Source organism: Eschrichtius robustus, chromosome 6 (assembly GCF_028021215.1).
Source record: "Eschrichtius robustus isolate mEscRob2 chromosome 6, mEscRob2.pri, whole genome shotgun sequence".
Taxonomy (NCBI): domain Eukaryota; kingdom Metazoa; phylum Chordata; class Mammalia; order Artiodactyla; family Eschrichtiidae; genus Eschrichtius; species Eschrichtius robustus.
The window spans coordinates 12,134,994-12,149,955 of record NC_090829.1 but is presented as its reverse complement, the minus strand read 5'-3'; the positions used below and the strand labels follow the sequence as shown (position 1 = coordinate 12,149,955).

The following is a 14,962-nucleotide window of genomic DNA, read 5'->3' as shown; positions in this document are numbered from 1 at the left end:
TTCTTATGTCTCTCCTAAGACTCCAATTACTTGGGCCCTCCTGTTTTATTCCCAACCTCCCTTTCTCTCTCCATTCTCCCCAGCTTCCTAGATCTCTTACTTTATTCTGGGGGAAGTTCCCACCCACCAGCCCAGGGCCCTCATGCCAGTGCAGCTGGAACTGCTGTAGGGCTGAAGAACAAACATGGTGGAGCAGGAGTCCAACCTTGCAGGGCATCTGAATTAGCTCCAAAGGCCTGTCACCCAAACCCCTATCTCAGTTCTGCATTCTAGAGTTCCATGCTCTCTGATCAGCACCCTGTCTGGTTATAGACTCCGCCCACTTCCCGACAACCCACTAATTTCCTGGCTAACTCCTTTCATGCAGTGTTGGAAAATGCCTTCACATCCCAAATCCTCCAAGATAGATATTCACCTCCCTGCCCCTTCCACCCCTTGGGTCTTCCTTGATTTAGATCACACACTCCTCTCCCTACAATAGCTCTCCCCTTGTCCTCTCCCTGTGCCCCAGGCTGGTTCTCACCTCCTCCCTGTGCTGGAGAGCCTTTCAGCTCTCAAGTGACATCTTTGACATGGGTTCCCCCACTCAACCTTGGAGTTTTCTCCATTGACTGCTTCTTGCCTCTTTCCAAGTTGCCCACACTTGGTGGGACTTCCTCATCTCTGCAGTGCCATTTTTTCTGGTGTTGGGCCCACTCTTTTTGGTAATGCATCTCCCTGGGTTCATTCTTTAGAATTCCATTTCTGTCTCTCTAGTTTCACATCCTTTGGAAGCTCATTCATCCCTGCGGCTCTAAGGACGTTAGTAATTTCAGCTTCCATTCTGCCTGTAGATCATTTCACTTTAGGGTCTACACAGCATTCCTCTGCCTCTAAAATGTTTAAACTCATCATTTCTTCCTACCAATAGATTTTCTTCGCAATTCTTCCTCTGCCTCCTCATCCACAGTGGTACCAAACCTCTCCCGCTGTGGCCTTAGAGTTTTTATTTATTTATTTATTTTAAATTTTATTTTATTTATTTATTTTTTTATACAGCAGGTTCTTATTAGTTATCTATTTTATACATATTAGTGTATATATGTCAATCCCAATCTCCCAATTCATCCCACAACCACCCCCTCCCCCCTGCTTTCCCCCCTTGGTGTCCATATGTTTGTTCTCTACATCTCTGTCTCTATTTCTGCCTTGCAAACTGGTTCTTCTGTACCATTTTACCAGATTCCACATATATGCATTAATATACGATATTTGTTTTTCTCTTTCTGACTTACTTCACTCCGTATGACAGTCTCTAGGTACAACCACGTCTCTACAAATGACCCAATTTCATTCCTGTTTATGGCTGAGTAATATTCCATTGTATATATGTACTACATCTTCTTTATCCATTCATCTGTCAGTGGACATTTAGGTGGCTTCCATGACCTGGTTATTGTAAATAGTGCTGAAGTGAACATTGGGGTGCATGCATCTTTTTGAACTATGGTTTTCTCAGGGTGTATGTCCAGTTGTGGGATTGCTGGGTCATATGGTAATTCTATTTTTAGTATTTTAAGGAACATCCATACTGTTCTCCATAGTGGCTGTATCCATTTACATTCCCACCAACAGTGCAAGAGGGTCCCATTTTTTCCACACCCTCTCCAGCATTTATTGTTTGTAGAGTTTTCCATGATGCCCATTCTAACTGGTGTGAGGTGATACCTCATTGTGGTTTTGATTTGCATTTCCCTAATGATTAGTGATGTTGAGCAGCTCTTCATGTGCCTCTTGCCCATCTGTATGTCTTCTTTGGAGAAATGTCTATTTAGGTCTTCTGCCCTTTTTTTTTTTTTTAAATTAATTAATTTATTTATTTTTGGCTGTGTTGGACCTTCGTTTCTGTGCGAGGGCTTTCTCTAGTTGCGGCGAGCAGGGGCCACTCTTCATCGCGGTGCACGGGCCTCTCACTATCGCGGCCTCTCTTGTTGTGCAGCACAGGCTCCAGACGTGCAGGCTCAGTAGTTGTGGCTCATGGGCCTAGTTGCTCCGCGGCATGTGGGATCCTCCCAGACCAGGGCTCAAACCCGTGTCCCCTGCATTGGCAGGCGGATTCTCAACCACTGCACCACCAGGGAAGCCCCCTGTCCATTTTTTGATTGGGTTGTTTGTTTTTTTAATATTGAGCTGCATGAACTGTTTATATAATTTGGAGATTAATCTTTTGTCCGTTGATTCATTTGCAAATATTTTCTCCCATTCTGAGGGTTTTCTTTTCATCTTGTTTATGGTTTCCTTTGCTGTGCAAAAGCTTTGAAGTTTCATTAGGTCCCATTTGTTTATTTTTGTTTTTATTTCCATTACTCTAGGAGGTGGACCAAAAAAGATCTTGCTGTGATTTATGTCAGAGTGTTCTTCCTATACTTCCTCTATGAGTTTTATAGTGTCTGGCCTTACGTTTAGGTCTTTAATCCCTTTTGAGTTTATTTTTGTGTATGCTGTTAGGAAGAGTTCTAATTTCATTCTTTTACATGTAGCTGTTCAGTTTTCCCAGCACCACTTATTGAAGAGACTGTTTTTTCTCCATTGCTTATCCTTGCCTCCTTTGTCACAGGTTACTTGACCATAGGTCCGTGGGTGTATCTCTGGGCTTTCTATCTTGTTCCATTGATCTATATTTCTGTTTCTGTGCCAGTACCATACTGTCTCGATTACTGTAGCTTTGTAGTATAGTCTGAAGTCTGGGAGAATGATTCCTCCAGCTCCGTTTTCTTCCCTCAAGATTGCGTTGGCTATTTGGGGTCTTTTGTGTCTCCAAACAAATTTTAAGATTTTTTTGTTCTAGTTCTGTAAAAAAAATGCCACTGGTAATTTGAGAGGGATTGCATTGAATCTGTAGATGGCTTTGGGTAGTATAGTCATTTTCACATATTGATTCTTCCAATCCAAGAACATGGTATATCTCTCCATCTGTTTGTGTTATCTTTGATTTCTTTCATCAGTGTTTTATAGTTTTCTGAGTACAGGTCTTTTACCTCCTTCGGTACGTTTATTACTAGGTATTTTATTCTTTTTGTTGCAATGGTGAATGGGATTGTTTCCTTAATTTCTCTTTCTGATCTTTCATTGTTAGTGTATAGGAATGTAAGAGATTTCTGTGCATTAATTTTGTATCCTGCAACTTTACCAAAATCATTGATTAGCTCTAGTAGTTTTCTGGTGGCATCTTTAAGATTATCTATGTATAGCATCATGTAATCTGCAAATAGTGACAGTTTTACTTCTTCTTTTCCAATATGTATTCCTTTTATTTCTTTTTCTTCTCTGATGGCCGTGGCTAGGACTTCCAAAACTATGTTGAATAATAGTGGTGAGAGTGGACATCCTTGTCTTGTTCCTGATCTTAGAGGAAATGCTTTCCATGTTTCACCATTGAGAATGATGTTTGCTGTGGGTTTGTTGTATATGGCCTTTATTATGTTGAGGTAGGTTCCTTCTGTGCCTACCTTCTGGAGAGTTTTTATCATAAATGGGTGTAGAATTTTGTCAAAAGCTTTTTCTGCATCTACTGAGATTATCATATGGTTCTTATTCTTCAATTTGTTAATATGGTATATCACATTGATTGATTTGCATATATTGAAGAATCCTTGCATCCCTGGGATAAATGCCACTTGATCGTGGTGTATGATCCTTTTAATGTGTTGATGGATTCTGTTTCCTAGTATTTTGTTGAGGACTTTTGCATCTATATTCATCAGTGATATTGGTCTGTAATTTCCTTTTTCTGTAGTATCTTTGTCTGGTTTTGGTATCAGGCTGATGGTGGCCTAATAGAATGAGTTTGGGGGTGTTCCTTCCTCTGCAATTATTTGGAAGAGTTCAAGAGGGATGGGTGTTAGCTCTTCTCTAAACGTTTGATAGAATTCACCCGGGAAGCCATCTGGTCCTGGACTTTTGTTTGTTGGAAGATTTTAAATTTCAGTTTCAATTTCATTACTTGTGATTTGTCTGTTCATATTTTCTATTTCTTCCTGGCTCAGTCTTGGAAGGTTATACCTTTCTACGAATTTGTCCATTTCTTCCTGGTTGTCCATTTTATTGGCATAGAGTTGCTTGTAGTAGTCTCTTAGGGTGCTTTGTATTTCTGTGGTGTCTGTTGTAACTTCTTCTTTCATTTCTAATTTTATTGATTTGAGTCCTCTCCCTCTTCTTCTTGATGAGTCTGGCTAATGGTTTATCAATTTTGTTTATCTTCTCAAAGAACCACCTTTTAGTTTTATTGATGTTTGCTATTGTTTTCTTTGTTTCTATTTCATTTATTTCTGCTCTGATCTTTATGATTTCTTTCCTTCTGCTAACTTTGGGTTTTGTTTGTTCTTCTTTCTCTAGTTCCCTTAGGTGTAAGGTTAGATTATTTATTTGTGATTTTTCTTGTTTCTTGAGGTAGGCTTGTATTGCTATAAACTTCCCTCTTAGAACTGCTTTTGCTGCATCCCATAGGTTTTGGATCCTTGTGTTTTTGTTGTAATTTGTCTCTAGGTATTTTTTGATTTCCTCTTTGATTTCTTCAGTGATCTCTTGGTTATTTAGTAACGCATTGTTTAGCCTCTGTGTGTTCGTGTTTTTTACATTCTTTCCCCTGTAATTGATTTCTAATCTCATAGCTTTGTGGTTGGAAAAGATGCTTGATATGATTTCAATTTTCTTAAATTTACTGAGGCTTGATTTCTGACCCAAGATGTGATCTATCCTGGAGAATGTTCCATGTGCACTTGAGAAGAAAGTGTGATCTGCTGTTTTTGGATGGAATGTCCTACAAATATCAATTAAATCTACCTGGTCTATTGTGTCATTTAAAGCTTGTGTTTCCTTATTAATTTTCTCTCTGGATGATATGTCCATTGGTATAAGTGAGGTGTTAAAGTCCCCCACTATTATTATGTTACTGTCGATTTCCTCTTTTATAGCTGTTAGCATTTGCCTTATGTATTGAGGTGCTCCTATGTTGGGTGCATATATATTTATAATTGTTATATCTTCTTCTTGCATTGATCCCTTGATCATTATGTAGTGTCCTTCCTTGTCTCTTGTAACATTCTTTATTTTAAAGTCTACTTTATCTGATGTGAGTATTGTTACTCCAGCTTTCTTTTGATTTCGATTTGCATGGAATATCTTTTTCCATCCCCTCACTTTCAGTCTGTATGTGTCCCTCGGACTGAAGTGGGTCTGTTGTAGACAGCATATATATATATATATATATATATATATATATATATATATATATATATATATATATATATATATATATATATATATATATATATATATATATATATATATATATCTTGTTTTTTTATCCATTCATTGAACCTGTGTCTTTTGGTTGGAGCATTTAATCCATTCACATTTGAGGTAATTATTAATATGTATGTTCCTATTACCATTTTCTTAATTGTTTTGGGTTTGTTTTTGTAGGTCCTTTACTTCTCTTGTGTTTCCCACTTAGAGAACTTCCTTGAGCATTTGTTGTAGAGCTGGTTTGGTGGTACTGAATTCTCTTAGCTTTTGCTTGTCTGTAAAGCTTTTGATTTCTCCATTGTATCTGAATGAGATCCTTGCCGGGTAGAGTAATCTTGGTTGTAGGTTCTTCCCTTTCATCACTTTAAGTGTATCATGCCACTCCCTTCTGGTTTGTAGAGTTTCTGCTGAGCAATCAGCTGTTAACCTTATGGGGGTTCCCTTGTTTGTTAGTTGTTGTTTTTCCCTTATTGCTTTAAAAATTTTTTCTTTGTCTTTAATTTTTGTAAATATGATTACTATGTGTCTTGGTGTGTTTCTCCTTGGGTTTATCCTGCCTGGGACTCTCTGTGCTTCCTGGACTTGGGCAGCTATTGCCTTTCCCATGTTAGGGAAGTTTTCAACTATAATCTCTTCAAATATTTTCTCAGACCCTTTCTCTCTCTCTTCTTCTGGGAGTCCTATAATGCAAATTTTGGTGCGTCTAATGTTGTCCCAGAGGTCTCTTAGGTTGTCTTCATTTCTTTTCATTCTTTTTTCTTATTCTGTTCCATGGCAGTGAATTCCACCATTCTATCCTCTTCCAGGTCACTTATCCGTTCTTCTGCCTCAGTTATTCTGCTATTGATTCCTTCTAGTGTATTTTTCATTTCAGTTATTGTATTGTGCATCTCTGTTTGTTTGTTCTTTAATTCTTCTGGGTCTTTGTTAAACATTTCTTGCATCTTCTCGATCTTTGCCTCCATTCTTTTTCCAAGATCCTGGATCATCTTCACTATCAATATTCTGAATTCTTTTTCTGGAAAGTTGCCTATCTCCACTTCATTTAATTGTTTTTCTGGGGTCTTATCTTGTTCCTTCATCTGGTACATATCCCTCTGCCTTTTCATTTTGTCTATCTTTCTGTGAATGTGGTTTTTGTTCCACAGGCTGCAGGATTGTAGTTCTTCTTGCTTCTATTGCCTTCCCTCTGGTAGATGAGGCTATCTAAGAGGCTTCTGCAAGCTTCATGATGGGAGGGACTGGTGGTAGGTAGAGCTGGGTGATGCAGGTGGGCAGAGCTCAGTAAAACTTTAATCCACTTGTCTGATGATGGGTGGGTGCGAGTGCCCTCCCTGTTGGTTGTTTGGCCTGAGGTGAGCCAGCACTGGAGGCTACAGGCTCTTTAGTGGAGCTAATGGTGGACTCTGGGAGTGCTCATGCCAAGGAGTACTTCCCAGAACTTCTGCTGCCAGTGTCCTTGTCCCTGCGGTGAGCAACAGCCACCCCCCACCTCTGCAGGAGACCCTCCAACACTAGCAGGTAGCTCAGGTTCAGTCTCCTATGGGGTCACTGCTCCTTCTCCCTGGGTCCTGATGCACCCACTACTTTGTGTTTGCCCTCCAAGAGTGGAATCTCTGTTTCCCCCAGTCCTGTTGAAGTCCTACAGTCAAGTCCTGCTAGCCTTCAAAGTCTGATTCTCTGGGAATTCCTCCTCCTGTTGCCGGACCCCCAGGCTGGGAAGCCTGACATGGTTCTCAGAACCTTCACTCCAATGTGTGGACTTCTGTGGTATAATTGTTCTCCAGTTTGTAAGTCACCCACCCACCAGTTATGAGATTTGATTTTGTGATTGCACCCCCTCCTACCATCTCATTGTGGTTTCTCCTTTGTCTTTGGATGTGGGGTATCTTTTTTAGTGAGTTCCACTGTCCTCCTGTCAATGGTTGTTCAGCAGTTACTTGTGATCCTGGTGCTCTTGCAAGAGGGAGTCCTTACAGTTGTTTTAAACTTGTTTTTGTTGTTGGTCTTTCCTGGCTACACACTTGCAATGACTACATTTTTATCCAGTCTCCTACAATGTCTTTCCGATTTTCCCATTTTCCATTCTTCTGATTGTGATTGTATAGGCATGATTATAAATTGAAATGGAAACATGAAGAAAGACAAATCATCTAGAATTCTACCACCCTAACACAATACATGGTTACATTTTCTCAATTCCTCTTCTAGTATTTGTTTCTATGTACATATATTTACCTATATGTAAAAATGAAGTTAATTTAATTTTCTGCTTTTTAATGACAATATTTTTCATATTTGTGTGAGTCTTCATAAAAATCATATCTGCTGAATATTTTGTCAGAGGATGATGGACTATAACCCAATTATTCTATAAGTATAAACAGTTTACATATATAGTCATTTTTCTCTAATGAATAATATTTCAACAACCTCTGTATCTATAATTTTTTTCCTTTATTTCCTTAGCATGAATTTCCAGAAATGAGATCACTGGGTTTTTTTCTACCTCATATTCTCCTTGATCATAATGACAGACAACCTCTCTCTTTGTTGACCCTGCTTTATTCCTTTGCTGAAACTACTCCCTTTTTCAAAAAATTTATTTTATTGAAGCATAGTTGATTTACAATGTTGTGTTAATTTCTGCTGTACAGAAAAGTGATTCAGTTATTCATATATATACATATACACATTCTTTTCCATTATGGTTTATCTCAGGGTAGTGAATATGCTTCCCTGTGCTACACAGTAGGACCTTGTTGTTTACCCTTTCTATATGTAATAGTTTGCACCTGCTAATCCCAAACTCCCAATCCATCCCTCCCCACCCCCCACCCCCTTGGCAACCACAAGTCTGTTCTCTATGTCTCTGAGTCTGTGAAACTACTCTCTTGCTTCTTCCCATCACTTCTTATAACCAGATTCAATGACTTCCATTCAAGCAGCCTTCTTTAATTAAGTAACCAAGCAACCCCAGATCCCCATGTTCTTCCCTTTAACACCATGCCCTCCAGGCCTTTGTACATAATTGTTATACTAGTGTGAACTGAGTCACACACCTTTTGAGTTGATCACTGATTGTTTCCCACAGGCATGTTTTCTCTCCCTCTAGGAAGCACACCTCTGAGCTAAGGCATGTGCCTTTTCCTTCCTCCTTTGTTGTGAGCTGTTCCCACAGCAGGCACTCACAGCAAGCCTGCTGCCGAGGACATATGGCTTCTCCACCAGTGAGTTCAGCCTACTGATTCCACATCCCCACACTGCCTTCATCCTAAGTGCCCTCACTAATCAATGATGCTCTACGACACACAGATACTCACGACTATGGTCCTGCATGAATTGGATTAGATCACATTGCTGTACATGAAAAAGGAGAGAGAAAATAAGAAACATAAACACAGCGAATTCCAAGTGGCCATATTCATTTCCCAGTGAACAGGTTGCATTTTTTGTGTGTGTGAATAAGACGATACATACAGAATATACCCGCTGCCCTGCCATGCCTTTAGGGCCCTAGGAAAACAAAAACAGAGCAAGTTATTGGTATGTAAATTGGAGTCTTCAGTGCTCTCCCCCCACACACTGAGAGTATAAACCTTTCTGTTTCAGTGTTTGATCAATTAAGCTAATGTCTATCTAGACTGAACTGAATGATTTTTCTAGGACGACAAGAAGGAAAGAAACAGAAGTACTTTTTAAAGATACTTGTACTGCAGATAGAACATTTAGAAGGCATTTCTCATAAGAATACTTAAAATTATAAACAGCAGGCTTCCCAAGGAGTAGCATGAAGGAGAGACATTTACTGAAGTATATTTAAAACACTGGCAGCAGCACACAACCCCAACATATGTGAAAAAAAAAAAAAAGACAATTACATAGCCGAATGGACATTACGCAGAAGAAGAGCATACACACTAAGCTCATAAATGCTGAAAGGTGATGGTGGAAAGGAGTACAGATAATTGGGTGTGATGAGTCAGGGAAGGCTCTAAACACAGTCAGCTACCTTTCTTGATAGTGTCAGCTTTTCTCTTTTTCCTTTTAATTCCTTTTTATCAGGATCAGCCTTCTTCTTGGCAGTTGGTTCCTAATGTGTTTGCACATATGAATTCCTTTGGGCAGCTGTTGAAAGCTAGGATGTTTGGTGGCTTCAGAAAATGCTGTCACATGCTCATGATTGCTGTACAATTTCACTGACCCCTCAGAAGCTCATCCATGAATGTCAGTGTAAGAACCTCTGTTCTAAACGACAACTGGGCATCTGTCCATCCATCCATCTATCCATCTATCCATCCAAACATTCATCCATCCAATGAACAGTTAAGTGTCTGCTGAATGCTGAGGTGGCCCACTGTGTGCTGCTGGTAGTAGCCGGAACTGTCATGGCATCCATGATTCTACCCACTGGGGACATATTTTCTTCCTGACCCAAATCAAGAAATACACATCTCACTAAAAGATTCAGAGACTTATTCTTCCCTTTACAAGTGACAGCAGAAAACAGAAAAGAATGCAGAGCCATTTAAACAGAGAGAGGAAGAGTTTCCAGCTAATGAATAGAGTAGGCAGCCCACACCCTACAGAAAATCAGAACTGTGGAGAGTAGGTTCCAAAAGACTGAGCTTAACAATAACTTCGAGCAACTTCTTAAGGAGAGACTGAGAACCACAGGCATGAGACAGAGAAACCACGGTATACCAGACCAGCATGGCCAAACACAAGAGCAGGAAGATATGGGACCTCCAGGGAGAGCTCCAGAATCTGGAAAGAAGGCAAATCCAGACCAGTCCAGATTGACTCAGAGACCAGATTCTCACCCACATGACTGAGAATAGCCACCAGTTCCTTAATTCAAAAGAAAGAAAAGATTGTACCAGAGTATCCTTTACAGTGAGTTGATTACCATTCTACTACGGATTCAGTTTTCCACAAAACATCCATGTTTTTGTTTTCTTTATAAAGTTGCAAGTTAAAGAACCCCTACAGGTAGTCAGAAAACAATCACAATACACAAAACAAGAGAAGAAGTTGCTCCTGTCCTTACACACAAGGTAAGGTGCTTCCTGCACCTCACACACAAAACACAGATGGTGGCAACATTTAGTTCTTATTTGACTGTTCTCTTTAGGGGAGAGAGACATGTTAATGTCATCACAATAACACATAAGGCACTAAAATAAAGATATGGATATCTTGTCAGTGGGAGATGTGCCTGGCTCTGCCCAGGAACGCTTCTAGAGGTGCCATTTCTTTTGTAATTGAATCACAGTGGAAAGTTGCAATTTTATTTCCAAATCTCCCCAGCATCAAAATCGAGAGGTCAGGAAGGCAAAAATAGTGGTTTGGGAAATTCTATCAACTTGTCAGGACACCTTAATGAAGCTTATGCATTCCCGTCCCTATTTTTAAACCTTCAGTAAAAATTAACAGTCACAGCTCATATTTGCATTGAACTTTATAGTTTATGAAGAGCATTCACATTTGATTAGCTGATCCTCACAGCTACCTTTTGAGGTGTTTCCAACAGGACATGTCATTCCCATTTTAGAAGGAAATTGAGAGACCCAGAGACTAGTCCAAGGGCACCCAGGTAGCAAGAAGCAGAGTCTGGACTTGAACCAGTGCTTCTGACTTTAAATTCTGTGCTCATTCCAGTGGGCACCCTAGGAAGCAGCACATGCCCCTTAGTTCTCATGAGTGTACTTACTCTCCGTCCAGGAGGGCCTTGGGGTCCTTGAGAGCCTTCTTCACCTTTCAAGCCTACAGTGAGCTGCAGGTAGAAATATTCATGAGTTTCCACATCCTCTATCCATGGAGACTACCTCAGCCTTAATGTGACTTTATAATTAAAAAAATTTTTTTTAGCAAAAGCAACTATTAATTCAAGTTAAGCAAATTCCTTAGGTGTAATATAAATAGCCATTCTTTTTTTCCCACAGAACTCACAGAAAAATTAATTTTTCCAGTAGTTCATTGTTAGTGTATAGAAACACAACTGATTTTTATATGTTGATTTTGTATCCTGCAACTTTACTGAATTTATTACTTCTAAGAGTTTTTTGATGAAGTCTTTAAGATTTTCTATCTATAAGATCATATCATCTGCAAACAGACACTTTTTCCTTTCCAGTTTGGATGACTTTTATTTCTTTTTCTTGCCTAATTGCTCTAGCTAGGACTTCCAGTATTATGTTGAAAAGGAGTAGTGAGAGTGGACACCTATGTCTTGTTCCTGGTCTTAGCAGGAAAGCTTTCAGCCTTTCATTGTTGACTGTGATGTTAGTTGTGGATTTTTCAAATATGGCCTTTATTATGTTGAGGTACTTTCCTTCTATACCCAATTTGTTAAGAGTTTTTATATTGAAAGGATGTTGAATTTTGTCAAATGTTTTTTCAGCATTTATTGAGATGATCATATGATTTTTATCTTTCATCCTAAATAGTCATTCTTAATTATTGGTAAACATCCATTTCCCTCTTAGCCTCTTCATTTAGTGATATCCTTTGCTCTGGCACTGGCTGTGCATTTAAATCTAAATTAGTCATAAGCTAGAATTGGTGCTTTAAACAAGTGAATACACTAGAGCATATGGCGATCTAATAAAAAGCTGCCATCTACAAAGAATCAAATAAGAAAAATAATTCCCCACATATATAAGGACATGGGTTGGCTGTATCATTCCCATAACTCAAGGTGATGGATATAGATGCTAATGAAATTTGTCCAGCCAGATGTAAAATATCTGTTGAATTGCATCTCTTTCATGCTGGTAATGACCATCGATATTACACTGAAACTTTAAAATGAAAGGATGTTTGTCTTGGCATTTTGGTTTTTTAATAAGTATAACACTCTACTCTGCACTTTGCTATTTAGAACATCTCAACAGCCTTCCTTAAAATGAATACCCCAGGTGACCTTGGCTCTGGGGACTGGAACTGTCAGAAAATCCTCCAGGACACAGTAGGAAGATGTCAGCTTCATTTCCACTCACAGGGTTAATATTCTGGGCTTTAATATGTGACCTAGAAAAGACTGGAAGACACTGGTACTTTTTAGAATAGCCTGTTATCAATCTGTAAATACTTAAAATAGTTCAGATTCATGGAATCATAGAATTTTAGAGCTGAAAGTAGCTTTTGTGTCATTAAGTTTAACTCCCATGTTATAGAAATAGAGAACTTGAAAAGATGTGTTGAAGATCACACAGCTAGGAAGTGGCATTTCAGATGACCCTGGGTTGGATTGACAATCCACATTTATAATTACAACATAAAAGCCAGAATCTTCCAAAGAAACATTTATTATTTCTGGAATTACAGGTCACTTACTGTTTGTCCCCTAAATCCTTTGGGTCCAGGCCCCCCAGGAATTCCAGGATCACCAACAACACCCTAAAGATTCAGATATAAGAAATCAAGATATTAAAATACTTGCTATGAAAGAATAAAAATAATTCTCTCCAAACCAAAATCTAATTGATCTTATAACTATATCATATATTAAATATTAAATGTCATTCCTTCTTGTCATTTAGAACTAAGTCATTGATACACCTAGATATTCTCCAAACTATTTTAATTTTCTGAGAATACAAATATTTATGCATCAATATCAATACAATGGCTATCCAATCAGTTACTAAAAATACCTAAAGAAAAATGCTTGAAAATCAAGGAAAACATATGGGGTATTGACTACATAAAGTACTAAATAATGAATTACTTCCTAAATTCATGAATCATTTCTCAAAAAGTTGAAGGTAAAAAGAAATTTATTCTGACTTTGGTGGAAAACTAATTTAACACTTATCAATATGCTAATTTAACATTTATCTGTAAATTGAAATATGCTAATTTTCTCTTTATCAGCAAATTAGAAAATTGGTCCTTTACAATGAGAACTCCTATCCTAACAGTTATTTATATAGTCCCTTCTTGAACCCTTCTCCACCTAAGGAAAGAATCTCTTTTAGTAATTCATCAATTAAAAGCACTTTTAAGGGAATCAAAAATTGGTTATTTTCCTATACTGTAGTTGATTCAATTTACTTAGACATTCTATTTTTTAATCCATATTTTTTATTTTAATTTGAGCATCAATGATTGGAAGACATACAAGATACTTTCATTTATTTAATTAATTTTTATTGATGTATAATTGATTTACAGTGTTGTGTTAGTTTCAAGTGTACAGCAAAATGACTCAGTTATACATACACACATATATAATATATATATATTCTTTTTCAGATTCTTTTCCTTTATGGGTTTTTACAAAATATTGAGTGTAGTACCCTATGCTATATATACAGTAGGTCCTTGTTGTTTATCTATTTTATATATAGTAGTGTATGTATGTTAATCTCGAACTCCTAATTTATCCCTCCGCCCTTCCCCTTTGGTAATCATAAGTTTGTTTTCTATGTCTGTGGGTCTATTTCTGTTTTGTAAATAAGTTCATTTTTAAGGATTTTTTTTTTTTTTAAATAAATCTTATTACGGAATTCCAGTGTATAAAACAGATATAACCTGAGCTACTCTGGTTGAAATGGAAGGAATGTCTTGTCGTAGAGCTTGGAGGTGAATTTCAGGCTGGTAGGCAATGAGGAATTCTAGAAGATGTTTGACCAAGAGAGTAACATAACTAAGTTATACTTTGGGAAAAATCAAGAGAGCAGTGTTTGGGATTAACTGAAACAGGTTAAAGTTGCAAGTAGGAGACTAATGAGAATATGGTAATCTTTCAGGTAAGAGGAAGTGAAGGCCATGATAATGAAGGGCAAAGTACAATAGCAGAAGGCAAGAGTTTTGCATGAGATCACCAGGGTAGAGAAATCAAGAAAAGGACTGAGGACTAAACTTGAGAGGGTACCTAGAGGTAGGGTTTCAAGATAAGGGACATCAGGCAGTGAAGGACAAATTTTCCAATTTAAAGGTTCATAGGAGTTAAGTATGGTCCTTTCTTCATGAAGCTCAGGCAAACCGATTGTCTTGCTTTTTTTTTCCTGTTTCATTCAGATCCACAGACTTATCTTAATTCTCAAGTAGAAGGTCAAGATCATTGTAACTTTGACAAGTTATGTGCACAATACCTTTTGACCCATATCTCCAAGGAATCCTCTTGGGCCCTACGATTTTCAGCAGAGAACATAAATAAATCAACACACCATTTAATTGATTCACCAGTTAAAGAAATAATTGTTTTCCATATTTACCTTTACTCCTTTTTGTCCCATAGGACCATAGCCCGGAATGCCATAATCACCCTGTGAATATATTAGTTCATTTCAATTTCTCAAGAGTGAAAATGAATTGTAACCTATACTGGGAAGATTATGGTGTCAGGATAAAAGCACCAGGGACTTCCAGGTGGAGGGGGCCTGATGAACTTGAACTCTTGGAATATTCATGCCGTTTAGTTTTCCACACTTCCTGGTATGTGCCCTGGTACTTCTTTGGTCAGCTCCACTGTGCAGACATGACAGGAGGCAGAGGGATGGTCATTTAGGACTAGTGGAGTCAGTGGCAGTTACTTGCCTGGAAAATTAGGAGCTGGTCCAAAGAACACTGGGTGAGGAATTCCCCAAAAAGGAATTGTAAATGGCCAATAAACATATGGAAAAATGTTATCCTCACTAGTAACCAAAGAAATGCAATTTGAAACAGT

At 38.3% G+C, this 14,962-nt stretch overlaps 1 protein-coding gene across 1 annotated transcript in view; it reads right to left on the bottom strand.

Moving 5' to 3' along the window:
• The window catches only part of COL6A5 (collagen type VI alpha 5 chain), a 124,468-nt gene that overhangs the window by 51,272 nt on the left and 58,234 nt on the right, over positions 1-14,962 (bottom strand). The window contains exons 25-30 of the mRNA XM_068545894.1: positions 14,511-14,561; positions 14,388-14,423; positions 12,625-12,687; positions 11,000-11,062; positions 8,767-8,802; positions 8,610-8,646 (exon numbers count right to left, since the gene is read on the bottom strand). Coding sequence (XP_068401995.1) covers positions 8,610-8,646; positions 8,767-8,802; positions 11,000-11,062; positions 12,625-12,687; positions 14,388-14,423; positions 14,511-14,561 — 286 coding nt within the window. The remainder of the gene's footprint in view (positions 1-8,609; positions 8,647-8,766; positions 8,803-10,999; positions 11,063-12,624; positions 12,688-14,387; positions 14,424-14,510; positions 14,562-14,962) is intronic.